At 46.4% G+C, this 15,329-nt stretch overlaps 2 protein-coding genes across 4 annotated transcripts; both read right to left on the bottom strand.

The window, feature by feature from the left end:
- Positions 1–7,579: 7,579 nt before the first annotated feature.
- On the bottom strand, positions 7,580–11,374 carry LOC119367221 (pentatricopeptide repeat-containing protein At3g46790, chloroplastic-like). 3 transcript variants are annotated; one of them, XM_037632806.1, is made up of 3 exons: positions 9,532–11,374; positions 8,140–8,466; positions 7,580–7,988 (listed from the first exon to the last, which is right to left on the bottom strand). In XM_037632806.1, the coding sequence occupies exon 1, from the start codon at positions 11,358–11,360 to the stop codon at positions 9,813–9,815; it is 1,548 nt and encodes a 515-aa protein (XP_037488703.1). In that variant the 5' UTR covers positions 11,361–11,374; the 3' UTR covers positions 7,580–7,988; positions 8,140–8,466; positions 9,532–9,812. The 3 variants fall into 3 exon arrangements, with proteins under 3 accessions (XP_037488703.1, XP_037488699.1, XP_037488707.1); XM_037632802.1 differs by having other exon boundaries at positions 7,581–7,988; positions 8,140–8,572; XM_037632810.1 differs by lacking the exons at positions 7,580–7,988; positions 8,140–8,466 and adding an exon at positions 8,593–9,391.
- A 1,688-nt stretch (positions 11,375–13,062) lies between these two features.
- LOC119367210 (pentatricopeptide repeat-containing protein At1g11900-like) lies at positions 13,063–14,909 on the bottom strand. The gene has a single exon (XM_037632792.1). The coding sequence runs from the start codon at positions 14,759–14,761 to the stop codon at positions 13,667–13,669; it is 1,095 nt and encodes a 364-aa protein (XP_037488689.1). The 5' UTR covers positions 14,762–14,909; the 3' UTR covers positions 13,063–13,666.
- Positions 14,910–15,329: the final 420 nt, after the last annotated feature.

The raw sequence follows: 15,329 nt of genomic DNA, 5'->3' as shown, positions 1-15,329 counted from the left end.
CATCCTCTGATACGTGAGGTGGGTAACACGCAGAAACTTCATTTTTTCTATGTTTTCTGTTCCTCAAATTAAATTGCAAATCATCATGTAGGGTCACAAGGATGTGCTCGTAGAAATTGTCTGTGATTCGTTTTATCTATATAACATAACTTATCTGCAGGTATGTTATCGAATTTGCCTTCACACTTTAAAAAAATATTGAACAGTTACGCAAGTTTTCTTCTTTTCAGCCATTGCATTATATTGATGAAAAGAACAAAATGGTATGTAGAATAACTGAAGATTCTAATGCCCAAACAAAATTATTCTTGCATTATTTTTAGCGACCTGTTTTATGTGCCTAGTAAATTATTCTGCACCTTTCTTGGTAATTACAGGAGCAAAGTCTTCGACCTGCATTTAGTGTATTTTTTATATGAAAATCTTATCTATATTGGAGTTACTTCCTGGACATAAATCCTTGAAATGGTTGAAAGAATATTTCCTTGAAGAGCGAATTGAGGGAGAGCCTGCTGAAATAAATGCATTAGCATACAGCAGAGATTTTGCATAAAAATATGTGAGAGAATGGAGATATTTCCTAAAATGTATCATTATTTAAATTTTATGAAGAAACACTAATATGTGAAATGCGTCACTTTGGGTACATCTTGTTTTGTTATGAAACTGTTGCTCTTTCCAGTATCATATGGCAAAAGAACAGGCAAGATTGCATGGGGAATTTGATGCACATGTGTCTACAGGTGCATTAGATCATTTTATCTGCAAGGTTAGTTATTCAATGGTAGGAAAAATGCCAATGTAAGTAATATGTGTCTGCAAATATATTGGCTCATTCACTTGTCTTTTGAGGTTCACAGGGTGATGCACTGAATGCTATTCTTGATGATGATATTATACACAGTCGGTTTTCAGTTCTGGATCATACTCTCATTAAGTTGTCTTTTGAGGTGCTAATTTGGTCAATGTATTACCCTTATTTATGGACTATATTTTCATGGAAATGTATTCATCGCAATGTACCTTTCTATAGCGAAGAGCTATACTTCTGGGGAGGCAAGACCAACTTTCTTCGTATTATCAACATCTGAGACAAGTTGTTCACAATGAGCAGGTGTGCATTCTATTTTTTTCTGCTTGTCCTTGATTTTTGCTGAATATACTATACAGAAATTCTATTTAGTACTACTATACATTAGAGTAATTTATGTATGTACCCTAAATTTAAGACGTTTACACTCCCATATTTTGCTTTCAGGACACACTAGTTATATTTAGTTAGCATGACAAGTAGGAAAATTGCAGCTTTTTTTTGTACTATATCCAACTAATGAAGTGTGCAACATAAGATCTTTGCATCCATTTGGGGATGATGCGACAAATTCCCCACATTTTACAAACCAGTTTAACTGTATCACTGCAAACATACTCCAATACTCGCTCTGTTTCACTATTTCTATCTGTTGCACACATCTTAAGATTCCAAGTTTTACCAACAATTAGGTTAAGTTGGTTATGTGACGCAAAAGTGAAAACATCTTTACTTTTGAGCTATGCTTGATTTGCCTTGGAGATATTGTTGCATTCAGTACACTAGTCATTTTACTTCCAATGAGCAAAATCAACCGGTAGGCCGTCGTTGCTTGACTATACAACACATTCTCGATCGCAGCGGAATCTCTGCAAGCCTATTCATAACGGCTTGCTGATCTTGTAGTTCTGATTATCCAAACATTCTTCTGACGAACATATGCTGTTTACCAGCTATGCAAGATTTGGGCTTTGGGCTTTGGGCCTGTGCAAATTCTGTAGAACCAATGTTATTGACATTCAAGCTGTGTATGGAATTCTTAATATCTTGTGCTCCCTCCTTCTACTTATACAAGGCCATTTTAGCAAATCTCAGATACCAAGGCTGAGCAGAGAGAACTGATAAATGACATGTTCATTGCCCGCTGCATCTCCTCGTGTATGTATGTCCTTGCTGCATGCACATGCTAGCCAATGAAACAAGAGAACACATATGCATGCAGTCCCTGAGCTATTAATGAGAGGTGGAAACGGAGAGTTTTTTCCTCTGGGAGGGTGAGGGAAAAGAAATCTTGCCTTGTATTTGTGCGTTTTTCGTATTCTGATAGTAGCATTGTACATAAAAAAGGAGGGAGTAGGACTCAGTTTACATGAAACTTTTTCTTGGAAATCTCCAATAGGTAATGCAGAAAAAGGAGCATGCCAATTTTGCTGCTGCTCCAATTTATTGATTTTCTCCACTTTTCTCTAAGCAGCACCAAAACTTATCTACCAATTGTCATTTATCCTCCAAGATTTGATATTTTTAAAGCTTGCTCAATTCAACTTGCATTGGTCTTTGAAGTTGCAAATATGCACCTGCATGCTTGTTGTTAACCATCTGATAGTGAATTCTTCAACTTTTTCAGCTGAGAATTGGACTTCAAAGTTTGATGTGTGAGCTGGAGGCCGAAGGTTTTTTCAGCATTGTGGATGATTCTATCGATTGGGTACTTGTCTCGTCAATAAACACTTTATATTTGCTCAGTAGTGCATGCGGAATTAACAAATGCTTGACCTACTTCTGTAACGTTCATTGGTTGCATGTTTTTTTTTGTAGGACAAGAAATGCTTTTCACAACTGGTGTACAAATTCGACAAGCAAGTTTTTGTTGGTCTTGATCTTCCAAAATATTATGTTATTCGTGGAATTATTGTCTGAATTTTATTTGTCAATACTGTGTGTGCTTCAAATAATTCATAAACCTTAATTAAATATTCTATAAATGTCAGGATTACCGGGCAATGTCACTTATGAAGGATGACTCGTGCTCATGGAACCAAGTTTTCGAAAAGGTAAGGCATTTTATCTCTTGGATATTGTTGTTTCTTTTATATTAGCTCCTTCTATAATAGTCTAGCATTTTGTGTTGCTTATTGGTCTATATCAGGTTGTTGACAAACCATATCGTAGGTGGATACAAAACATTCCTGATCTGGTACTGAGCTGTGCTTCCCTTTTTCATAATTTAGTTTCTGGTTGTGTACAAACGTTGTTGATTTCTTGTATAATATCATTCACCAACCATTGCAACAGGTTAGATACTTACCGCGCATATGCTACCCCGGTTGCGTATTTCCTTATATGTAAATAAATGCTGCATATAAATATTAATATATTTCTGTTAGTTACCATATGTATGGTGTCTAATACTAAGCAGTTAGCAACAAATGATAGTGTAGCATTTCACTACATTATCGTCCTTTACATTAATTTCATTTTGTGGGTGCCCTCAATTCTTACAAATGTCGTTTTGCGTGTATCCTCGGGTCTTACCGACACCGTGATCTGCTTAACCTCTCCATGGCGTGAAGCTTTGAATTGTTATTTTGTACGATCTACCTGGAGCTAGCTTCTGAGACCAAGGAAAATAAAGGAAGTTGGCATCATTAGATGCAGAGTAATCCAAGGGAAAGTTGTGGCCCGTGGCATGAGATTGACCGTTTGTTTTGTGTATCTGTTACTGCTACGTCCAATGCTTAAACTGTAAATAGGGTTTACCTGAACTTGTTGCATGGGTCATTCTGACCCTAGGCCCCCATCCCCCCACCACAAATGGTAAATACTCCCTCTGGAAATGCCTGTGCGCCTTGGTTTTTGGATGCTAGAGCATACTTGGTCGACGCTCAAAAAAATAGTGGAAAGGAAGAGAAAAAAAATATAGAAGGATCTACAAAAAGAAAGAATTGTAAGTTATAACAAAGAGTGGTCAAGAAAAGATACTTGTGCAAACCATACTTGGATAGGACATGTTACGCTTGCATACGTAGGATTTGTGCCAAGTTAGGAATCTTGCCCTATAAGTGCTATGGAGCTTGATATCCTATCGGTGTCCCGCAACGCCGCCGCCGCCGCTGCGGCCGCCGCGTAGATTCGATCCCCGAGCTCCTCCTCATCATTGTCTCATGGCCTCCTCGGCTTCCTCCTCCATCTCCCCAGCAGCCCTCCCAGCCACCACTCCACCTCCACCCCCCGCTCCCTGCCCCCCTCCCGATCCAGATCCAGATCCCTCGCTTGCTGCCGCCGTTGGAGGGCTGGAGGCTCCCGTCCCTTGCTCCCTGGGGTGCTCTGAACTCCTGCTGCCACCTCCTCCACCTCGCCTTCCCGCGAACTCTACGCCAAAGCTGGTTGCCGAGGAACCTGTGACGTCTTCCGAGCAGCCTTGGGTGGAGGTTGGGGGACAGCGTCGTTCGCGGATGGAGAAGGCGCCTGCTCCATCTCCCAGGAAAGGGGTCGGTGTCTCCCTCGCCTTCAAGAGGAGAACGTATGGCCGCTGCTTCCGTTGCCTCGCGTCGGAGCACTTTGTGGCTGACTGCCGCGACCCTATAAGGTGCCTGGGTTGTGGCATCTCTGGCCACCGCGAGCGGGAGTGCCCGACGCGCCTTCCGGCCAAACAAGCTTCAACCCCCCACTCCCCCTCGCATGCGGCCTCTCCACGTCGGTCACCGGATGCGCCACCCTGCCACGCACCTCCGCCATATCCGCCACATCGCTCGTGGGCCTCCGTTGCTGCCTCTCCGGCTGTGCTCGTTCAGGAGGCGCCTTGTAGCAACTCCGGCTCCCCCTGCTCAGGTCTTGCCGACCTCGTCAAGTCTTCCATTGCTGCTGAATTGGGGCTGCTGCAACCCCACTTTGCAGCTCAGATCGAGGCCCTGCACACCGAGGTGCAAGCATTGGTTGCCACTCGTACAGAGGAGGTCATTCAGCCTCTCCGCGACATGGCGTTCACTCTGCAGGGTTGGGCGGTTCAGGTTTTGAGCCTCTTAGAGCGGCTGGAGGCTATCAGTGGCAGTGTTGTTTCTTCGCCGGCCATCAATGGGTCTCCTGAGGTGCAGGAGGATGGGACTTTGAGGATCGGTGGGGGACCTTTCTCTTCCTCGGCGCCGATGGATCCGCCTCCCCCCTGGTGTGAGCATGAGGAACCGGCACCTCTTGTTGTTGCTTGTGCTAAGGGTGTCAGTGAGACTAGTGTGGTTGGTTGCTCGTCTGAGGTACTGGCTACTATGGCGCTTCCTGCAGATGTTCTTCCTACTTTGGATGTAGTTTTGCACAAGATGATGATTCAACACGAGGAGGAGCAAGGAACGGTTGAGGAGATTGTCAAAGTGAGTAAGGACATGGAGCAGATTGAGGTGGTTTTGCCCACTGCCGCGACCCTATAAGGTGCCTGGGTTGTGGCATCTTTGGTATCCTCTCCAGTGATGCTTTCTTCGGGGGGCACTACCAATATGATGTCTTGGGTGTCCGAGGAGCTACTTGGTAACATTGGCATGCCTCAAGGTCCGGCTTCAACCACCTTGTTGGATGAGTTCCTAAGTAGTTTCAGTTGCACAGCGCCGCGGTCCTTGCTTGAAGCACCGATTCATGTGCAGATTGAAGGGGCATCTACTTGTTCCGAGAGGCGTAGTGGACGTTTGGATAAGAAGAACAAAAGTTGCAACATCCCGACTGCCAAGCGTGCTGAATATAGGTTGGCGGAGGCTTTTGGAGAGCTACCGAAGGGAACGACATCTAAGAAAGTCACCAAGGAGGATGTGCAAGAGAAGATGAAGACTTATTTGCAGATGTACAAGAAACCGCTCACGTCGACGGCGATCCAGGCAATTCGTGCCTTGGTGGAGGTTAATGTGTGATGACATTTTTCTGAAGGTTAGGGGTGAGTGCACATCTGGTTGCAGGCGTGTTCTTGAGGTTGCAGAGATTGATTTGGCTGGGTATGTTGTGTTGTCGATGGTCTTGGGCCTAGGCACTCTTGTATCCGGATCGGACGATGTTCCTTGAGTGCTAGTCGGGTGTGTGTGGTCTTCGCCAGTTTCCCTTGATTAACCGTGCCATGTACGGTTTTTGGGTCCGGTTTCCCTTATTAACTGGACCAATTCTCTTCTTCTTAATGCAATGCGGGAGCTCCCCGCCCTCTGACGAGGTTCCGTCAAAAAAAGTGCAATCAAGCTAGCGTCTCCTAGCATTCATGAACACAAGCTTAGTCTTCCTAGGAAAATCTTGTATGCTCATTTTCTTGGTTGCACAAACCCAGATATCTTTACGCATGTGTACTTTATTTTTCCTCTTTCTCCTTACGTGCGATCACTTGTATAGCATTTGAGTTCAATTTGGTTCATTTCCAACTTGTACAAAAACCTTGAACTTCAATTTGCTTGGTTTGGTGCCTAACCCCTAGCAAGATCCTCCATAAGCTTTGTGTCAGGTGTACGTGTTTGACAACAACAATTACCAAGTTATTCACTTTGCATCGACAACTTATGAGATCTATCGATCCTTCGCCAACATCGGAGAAAGGTAACTTTGCTATTGTTCATCTCATTTTCTACTCAGACCTTCTTGAGTGCTTTGATAGATAAGGACAGTACATCTCATCCGGTCTTCGACGGCCAAGAAGAAATGAACGACTATGTCACCAAGTCTCGCCACTTCGGACTACAATGAGCTATGAACGGCACAAACGCAATCTTGAATGAGCACCTCGCCACCGATGTGCACCAATATGAAGATCTCACGGGGGACTATCTCAACGCCAAGTTAGACGCACATATGGACCGCATTCAAGACAAGTTCGACAAGTGCAAGCCTTCTTCATCTTCATCACTTTCAAGACGGCGTTCAATTGCACATTCATCCGAGCTACCATCCGGCGCAAGTACATACCGGTCTCGACGTCACCATCATCATGAAGAACAATAAGGATATCTTGCTCTAAATCCTCCTCAAGGCAATGGATTGCAAGATCGCATCCTTGAGAATGAACAACAACAACGTGAAGCTCAAGAACAACATGACACTTACGACCGTCAAATGAACCAAGAGGAAGAACGGTATCGTCAACAAGAAGAGTGACGCCACCAAGATGAAGAACGTGAGGCACACCGGCAAGAAGCCCATAGTGTGGACCAAGCAAATCAAGCACACCGATCTCTCCGTGCTGCCACCTACAACCTTCAAGAGCAAAGCTAAAGGGAAGAGAAGAGAGCCAAGACAAAGAAGCTCGCATTGAGCAACATCATGAGATGTGGTGCATTGCTAATGCACCTCGCATCCCTCACCAAGCACATGAAATAAGTTGTCGTTGGAATGAAGGAGCTTGCTCGAGAAAAACAACACATTCCAATGCTAACTAAATACTGTAATGTGCATGATGAACCACTAAAATATGCATACCACGTTGCAATGCACGGGCAATTAACTGGTAAATACTCCTTCTCTTCCTAAATATAAGTCTTTCTAGAGATTTCAACAAGTGACTACATACGGAGCAAAATGAGTGAATCTACACTTTAAAATATGTCTACATACATCCGTATGTTGTAGTCCATTTGAAATGTCTAAAAAGACTTATATTTAGGAACGGAGGGAGTACTACGTAACCTGGCGTCCATGGCAGTACGAAAGATTGTTAAAACAGTTCCTGGTCTTTTTCTCGGAATACTTGAATTTCTGTCACTTGGATCGTCACTTCTTCTTGCCATGTACAGTAACAGATCGGCAAAATTAGATTCAGACTTAGAGATCAAACCCTACCAATCTGAGATCCCGAGTGAGTAGTGTCAACAGATCATGTTGATTACGACTCCCAGCAAAAAAATTTGCTACTATCCATCTATCCAGCGTTTTTCGAGGTTAACTTTGACCACATGTTAGAGCAATAATATGACATGTAAGTTACACAAAGCATATCATCAAATTTGTATGTGAAAGGAGCTTCCAACGATAGAATTTCCACATTATACATCTCATATACTAGTAATCTTATCAATAGTCAAAGGCAATCTCGAAAAACGCATTATATATATGGATGGAGGGAGCACGAGCTACTGAGGAAAATGCAGCTCACCACTCTTATTTGATAGAGCCCTTTTCGCTAACATAGATACCTCTTGATGTCGTGGCTCTTCACATGGCATTTCTGTTCCAAGAAGAAACAAGATGATTCAGGATGGAGGTTATTGAGCAATAGCAGCAAGATCGCAAAATATATTGTCTAAGCAATCTCGTACGGAGCTACCGAAGGTTCATAATTGTACAAGAATGGAAAACAGAGATGCGGGGACTCTCACCTGGTTAATCAGAGTCCTTTCCATCAACGAGTAGCTTCCTTGACCTTCCCAAAGGATAGTTAAATCAAATTTGCTAAGCAAGAATACCATGGGAGCACCTGATTCAGTTACATAACATCCTAATCCAGTACATATTTTTTTACGATGACTCGAAAAAGGATCTTGACAGGAACATGGAATGGTTCTCACGGTCACAGGTATAGCAAAGCAGCAAAAGTAGAGCTGCCTTGCCCCAAAGGCAGAATTATCTCTTGGGTTAAGTTTGCGAGCTTCGGAGACCCCAGTGGAACTTGCAACAAGGAAGCTACCACCATACAGACTCTTTATCTGTAACAATAAATCTGGCTTAGGAGTGTTGATGCACATGGATTTGGATCAGTGCCGCAGGAAATTAGTCTTGGAATTCAATGTGTGGCATTTCTGACTTTGCAGACTGCAGTAAATAGGACAACAGGAATTATATTAGACATCTAGGAGGTTTTAAGATTCCCTTTCTAAGCAACCATATGAGTCATCTAAAAGCTATTTCGAGATTACCATTATATAGAGATCTAGATTTAGTTGAACAAATCAAAGTTTGTATAATTTCCTAAGCTGTCCTTTTATTCTCTGCAGGCCTGCCTGAACAGCCATAGTTGTACAGTTTCACTGTCAGATGAAGGATTCTGAAAAGGTATGGCGACACCAAAACACTTGCCATTGAAGCAGACTGTTCTCAGTGAGTCCGACTCGGCTAAGAGTTCCACCACTATAAATCTACTACTCAAAAACCAAACTCCAGCTATGATGTTTTAAGGTAACACCTACAATTGTGTAGCCGGTCCCAAGGCAAGAGGGAGGAGGGACCAACCATATGTTCATAGAGAGTAATGTCTTGTGTTGTCGTCCATTTTATAGTCGGAATGAATAAATGTGCAAGAGAAACTGGGAAATTACATGTTCTGTTGACAAACAAAGACCTCCAAACTCAAGTCAAAGAGAATTTTGTTTTGGCCCCAGCTGCATATAAAGTGAGTACTAGTGCAAGCTCATTTCAGTCGATGGTCACACAAACCATCTGAGCATTCTTTAATGGTCTCTCTCTAAAGCTATATGTTCTCCAAAATTTTCTGGATCTTTTCTGGTCAGTGGCTCTTGGTCTAGTGCTCTTGGGAAGTTAGGTTCTTGGAATTTCTTATGCTTAGAATGTTCTTTTGGACCATCCTTGGTTCTGCTGTCAACTCAACCTCATCTAGCAACTCACTTCCTTATCCTAGAAAAAGGAACTCAATCACTTCATGTGATGACAAAATAAAGAAACACCAAATTCTGGTGAAAAATAAGGAAGCGCCAATTTCTGAAGCAATTAAAAAAAATAGACCATACAATGAACCTATAAGAAGTTATATTTACCTGGTGTAAGAGTACATGGGAAGAGTGAACATTGCAAACAACCACACCGTTGTTGCAGAGGCACTTCGTTTGCTGTAATAACATCCGCCCGAACGTACATGTATGAGCATAGAGTAAATACAGCAGCTCTGCTCTTTTAACTGCCAATGGTACAATTTGCTTTGATGTAGTCCTGTACAATGCCAATGATTCCAGAGCATACCAGTTTATGTGCGCTGGTAGAGCTCTGAACCACTGAAAGAGTCGTGAACAATTCACTCCTAGAAGAATAGTGATAGTCACTATATTGCTGCATTTACCCAACTGCGACCAGGTGTTTTCTTCAATGTTCCGTGTTTAATCTTTGCCCTCACTTGTTCAACAATATTCCACCTACCAGAAGAGGCGTGTAGGTTAGATACCGAGACAAGATTTGATGGGCTCTCTTCTTCCAATCTAAGAAGAGACCTGCAAGCTAAATCTTGAGTCTCTTTGTTACTGTGAATAACAGAGGCATCCAGAAGTGCTCCCCATACACTAGGGCCTGGCTCTACGCTCATTGACTTTATGAAGTCCAAGGCATGGTCAATCAACCCAGAACGCCCCAGTAAATCAACTACGCAAGCAGACATCTCCTCGGTTGGATGGACTTTATGATCCTTCACCAGGGAGTTGTATATCTCAAGTCCCTTCAACACCAATCCTGCCCTGCAGCACGCGGAAAGCACACCCAGACCAACTATGCTGTCTGGCTTAACCCCAGAAGCATGCATCTGATCAAACAAGGCAACTGCCTCCATACCCATACCATGAAGGCCATAACCAAGTACCATTGAACCCCAAGAGATGACATCTTTGCGCCAAGTACCATCATCGAAAATGCGCCTTGCATAACGCAAGGCTCCGCCCTTTGCATACATATCAACCAAAGCATTGTTGAGGGACACCTCCCCATAGAGCCCCATCCTCGCGGCGAAACCATGCACTTGCTTGCCCTCTGCTAAGCCCATGAGGCCCTCGACAGCCGACAGCACACTGATCAACGCGACCCTATTCGGCAGAATACCATCAACCGCCCACATTGCCCGGAAAGCCTTCGCCGCATCCTCAAACATGCCATTCTCGGCGTACCCTCCCACCATGGCAGTCCACGAGACGACATTCCTCTGATGCATCCTGTCAAAAACCCTGCGCGCAAGGTCTGGCCGGGAGACCCTGCAGTACATGGAGACAAACCCGCTGCTGACATGGAAATCGCCGTCGCCGCACATCCCGCGCTTGACGGCAAAGCAATGCAGCTCCCTGCCCTCGCGCTCGGACGCGCACGCGGACAGGAGCGCCGAGGCCGTGAACCTGTCCGGGCAGAGCCCGTCCGCGACCATGTGGCGCGCCAGGGACCGGAGGTCGATGCCAGCGGGGGCGTGGGAGATGAGCGCGTTGTAGGTGGAGGCGGTGCGGGCGGGCATTTCGTCGAACAGGCAGAGCGCCGTGCCGGAGGTGGAGGAGCGGTGGGGCGAGCGGAGGTAGAGGAGCAGGATGGAGTTGGTGAGGACGGGGTCGGCGTGCAGGAGGCCGAGCCGGAGGGAGAAGGCGTGGAGGGAGGCGGCGGCGTGGGAGCGGGGGTGGAGGGGGAGGAAGGAGGAGGCGAGGGAGGAGAGCGTGAAGGCGTCCGGGCGGCGGGCTGGGAGGAGGAGGAGGCGGCGGAAGAGGTGGAGCGGCAGGTGCGCGTGGGAGGGGTCGGAGGAGGCGAGGCTGGAGAGGAGGGAGTTGAACACGGGGAGCGGCACGCCGCAGGGGTCCGCGCCGACGGCGGCGAGGCGGGAGATCGTGAACGCCGGGAGTGGCCGCATGGAGCCGCCGCGAGTTTGACTGACGGGCAAACGAATGTGCTGGGCTGCCAAGGGGGGTCCCTAAATTTGTTTTACTCTCTAAATCTATTTTTTTAGATTTATAGATCTAAATAAATTCTCTTTTGCAAGAATCTCTCATTTGGCATGCACTTAATTAATTCTTCCAAAACTTTTTCCATCAAAATGTCTGAAATTTCGTGCAGAAGAGACGAGCGACCTCCACAAAGAACGGATTGTAGCGAGGCGAAAAGAGACGACCGTGGCTCCTTTTGTGTTTTGCTAGCAGTGCCGCTGGTTCCCTCTCCCTCCGCCGACCCTCCGGCGGCGGGAGGGAGGGGGAACCTCGGATCTGTGTGTTGGTTGTGTTCATAGTAGGATTAGGGTTAAGAAAGACGTTGTCAAGGCCATTTCGGCGGCGTCGTGTCTGAATAAGTTTTCTCGGGCTTCATACACTGTCAGACGGGACTCTTGCCTCCGTCTAGGAGCAGACGGTTTGGTGAATCCCGAGTCTCGTTGAGGTCGCGGGCTATGGTGTCTGGAGGTCGAACGACACTGGCTGGGCTAGTCCTCGAGTGGTTGGTGATTTTGCAGAGATGGAGCTTCTTCCTCCTCATCGTCGGTATGATCTATTGTTGTTGGTCCTCCTTTTCCTTTGTGCTGCTGCTGAAGGGATGCCTTGCTTTCCTCGGGCGGTTGGCCCGACCGCGGCGCCGTTACCGAATCCTAGCTCTCTTCCATCTATACCTGGCCATGGGAAGCCCGGCCCCAAAAAGCCCGACCCGGCCCGGCCCGACGCTGCTCCTGGGCCGGGCTCGGGCCTAGATTTTGAGCCTGATGGCCGGGCCTGGGCCCGTCATTTTTACGATTTCCTAAAGGGGCTCGGCCCGAGGCCCGAGGCCCGCCGGGCTTTTACGTGTCCGTGCCGGGCTCGGGCCTAAAAAACCAGGCCCGATGGCCGGGCCAGCCCGGGCCCGGGCCTGAGTTTTTTGCCTCGGGCTTGGCTAGGCCCAGCCCGAGGTTTGGCCAGGTATACTTCCATCCAAAGGGACACATATGGCGGTACTGGAAGGCACAGATAACGAAGGCTGGTACAGGCTTGTTGGATGCACCAGTGTGTCCTCGTCCTTTTGGCGCCGGAGCAAACAAAAGATGGAGCAGTGTGGTGGTGATGATGATGTGGTTAAAGATGATGTCCTCCTTGGGTTTGGTCGCAGATTATTTTGTTGCATGAGTCTTTCACAATGGTTCAGGGGCGATGGCACAGAGCTTCGAAGATCTTATTATTATTATTATTATTATTATTATTATTATTATTATTATTATTATTATTATTTTAGTGTGCTCTTTGTTATTCTGCTTAATCATGCTTGTACGGTTCAGGACTTTGTAATGTTTCGTGACCTAAATACGAGCATACATTCTGAAAAAAAATGTTAGAATTTCTTCTCTGCCCCGCACTATCTCGTGATTATTATGGACTCCGTTTGCATTCACTTATTAAATCTTCTAAAGTTAGTCCCTAGGAGAGCATGCAGTAAACATCCTCGATCCAGCACCCCCAACAACAGAAACTTCAACAAACTGCACGTTGCATGGAAATGACATGGCATCACACCATCATCTAGGGAGTAGGAGTTGTTTCGCAAAAAAAAAAAAAAATCTAGGGAGTAGGAGTTCATGGCATATTGACAGACACATAGTGTGCACCGGCCCACGATTTGTAAGATGGTATTATCCCAGAAATTTTGGATAGAATCAACTTACACGTGTAAAATTTCATTTGTTCGCTATTATGCCTAATGATTTACAAGCATAGCCTACAAAATGAACCAGATGCCAAGATTTCACTATTCTTCAGTGCACTGAAGAGCAACGTAAAATGCTGAAAATTTTGACACCCACAAGTTCAGAGCACAACGGCCCCTCTTTCCAGTAACGGGCACCTTCCAAGCGACAATCCAGCGATGCACCAAATATTTCTTAACTGGGAATTGCTGCAGTTGCTACTGACTCGTGTGCCTGAATCTCTTGAATCATGGATCAGCAATGGCCTGCGGTCATGATACGCCATTCAGGTCTGTAGCTCCAGGATCATTGCAGTGTCTTTGTAATCATCAAGCTACTGTCATCTGAACTTTGTAGTTCTCTGCTTCTTCCTATAGGATACATCTTCTGAAGATGATACACCTTCTGAAGATGTCAGCCAACAAGACCAGTATCCATGGGAAGTCGGGAACTGGGTGCCAGCAGCTGTTGCATCGCATGTGAAGGAATCACACAAACCTGGAAGATAACTTTTCTGCTTCTTACCTGCTGCTGTTCCTGGCCCTTCTTCCCTTGGACTTCTGCCTGAAATCTTCAGGGCCTAACAAATCAGACGCACTCGAATTCATCTCATCGGTGAGCTTTTCTGCTAACTCAAACCGCCCAGCTTTTTTCATGTCACTGATCAGTGCCCGATAGACATAAATCGAAGGTTGGTGCGACTTCTTCATCTGCTCAAACGCCTCGAGGGCATCAGCAATATGCCCTGCCCTTCCAAAACAATCAATTAGCGCGGTATACGTTCTCAAATCCGGACTGATGCCTCTCTCAAACATCTCTCTTGCAAAGCTTTTGCACAGACTCAATCTTCCAAGCCTACGCAGGCAGTTTATCACTGTATTATACGTCACGATGTCAGGAGAAATGCCAAGTTCCTCCATCAGCTTCACCTCCCCAAGCATTTCGCCCACCCGACCAACTTTCCCTAGCATGTCCAAGACAGTGTTGAAGGTGACAATATCCAAGCATCTCCTATCTTTCTTCAGCTCCTCGAAAATGATCAAGCATTTATCGAGGCGCCCATATCTACCCGCGGCGAAAACAATGCGATTCGCCACCGTGGGGTCTCTGCCATTTGTGATCTCCAATACCTCTCTCACAAACTTGAGTAACAGTTCATTGTCATCTAGACCCCCAATGGCCCTGGCGACACACATGTAGGAAGTCAAGTCGGGAGCAGCTTTGGAGAGCAGCAAGTGTCTGAATACCTTGGCGAAGAGAAGGAAGTCGTCTGCTTCGCACGCTCGCTTCAGCAGCCGATTGAAGGTGCCCAGGCCCAGACTGATCTGCTCGTCGCGCAACCGCCGGAGGATTCCGGCAACCTCTGTAAGGTCCGCCCGGGACAGCGTTGAGCCCCAGTCCCGGTCCAGGGGTTCGGGTCGGGGCTCCAACTCGCTCCCCTGATCCGCTGCTGGGTTCTCTGCTGGCGGCGAGCCCGCGAGACGGGAGGAGGATACCGCGGGTGTCCCTGTCGTCGTCGTCGAGGCCGCCGTCGCAGCTCGACGGTGTGGTCGGCGGAGTGCGAGGGCGGCTAGGCGGGAGGGAGCGGCGGGGAGGCGGCGTATTAGGGGGAGCATGGGGGCGGCGGGAGCGGGCGGAGCAGGTGACGCCGGCGAGTTAGGGCGAAGAGGGGACGAGGCGAGCTACTGCATCCATGGGCCTGTGGGGAAGCTGGCTTGGGTTCCTCCGTATCAAAGAGACCGAACTACGCACGGCCCAACAATGTCTACCACTTGCCACTTTGCCAGTGCAGCACTGAACCACTGGCCAGGGCCATCCATATTTCCCAAAATCTAAAAAGTGGCCGCGCACTAATTGATGAGAAAAGCGGCCGGACTTCCTAGCCATGCATAAGTATTTTTTTGTCTGCTAGTGCATGTCGTTATCAGCATTTAATGCGTTCATATTAGTTAGTCTGGTTTGAAAGAAACAGCTTCACGTCCAATTATTTTGGTTTTCCGAATTTTTAAAAAGTCATATCTTTCAAACCGCGCGTCGGAATTCAGATCCGTCTTCACTGTTGAATTCTTTGCGACGAGATTTTTGAAACTAGATTCCGCATGAGTATGTGTCGATGAAATTTTTTTGATGCCAACTTTCGCGCTATATTGTGCAACTTCAGTACTGCTTTGTGCAACTTTAATA

Source organism: Triticum dicoccoides, chromosome 1A, assembly GCF_002162155.2.
Source record: "Triticum dicoccoides isolate Atlit2015 ecotype Zavitan chromosome 1A, WEW_v2.0, whole genome shotgun sequence".
NCBI lineage: Eukaryota > Viridiplantae > Streptophyta > Magnoliopsida > Poales > Poaceae > Triticum > Triticum dicoccoides.
The sequence above is the reverse complement of the archived record's forward strand: the minus strand, read 5'-3'. Positions and strand labels throughout refer to the sequence as shown.

Bases quoted from the DNA above. Each gene is read 5' to 3' on its own strand.
- LOC119367210 (XM_037632792.1), bottom strand. From the start codon at position 14,761: ATGCTCCCCCTAATACGCCGCCTCCCCGCCGCTCCCTCCCGCCTAGCC.
- LOC119367221 (XM_037632806.1), bottom strand. From the start codon at position 11,360: ATGCGGCCACTCCCGGCGTTCACGATCTCCCGCCTCGCCGCCGTCGGC.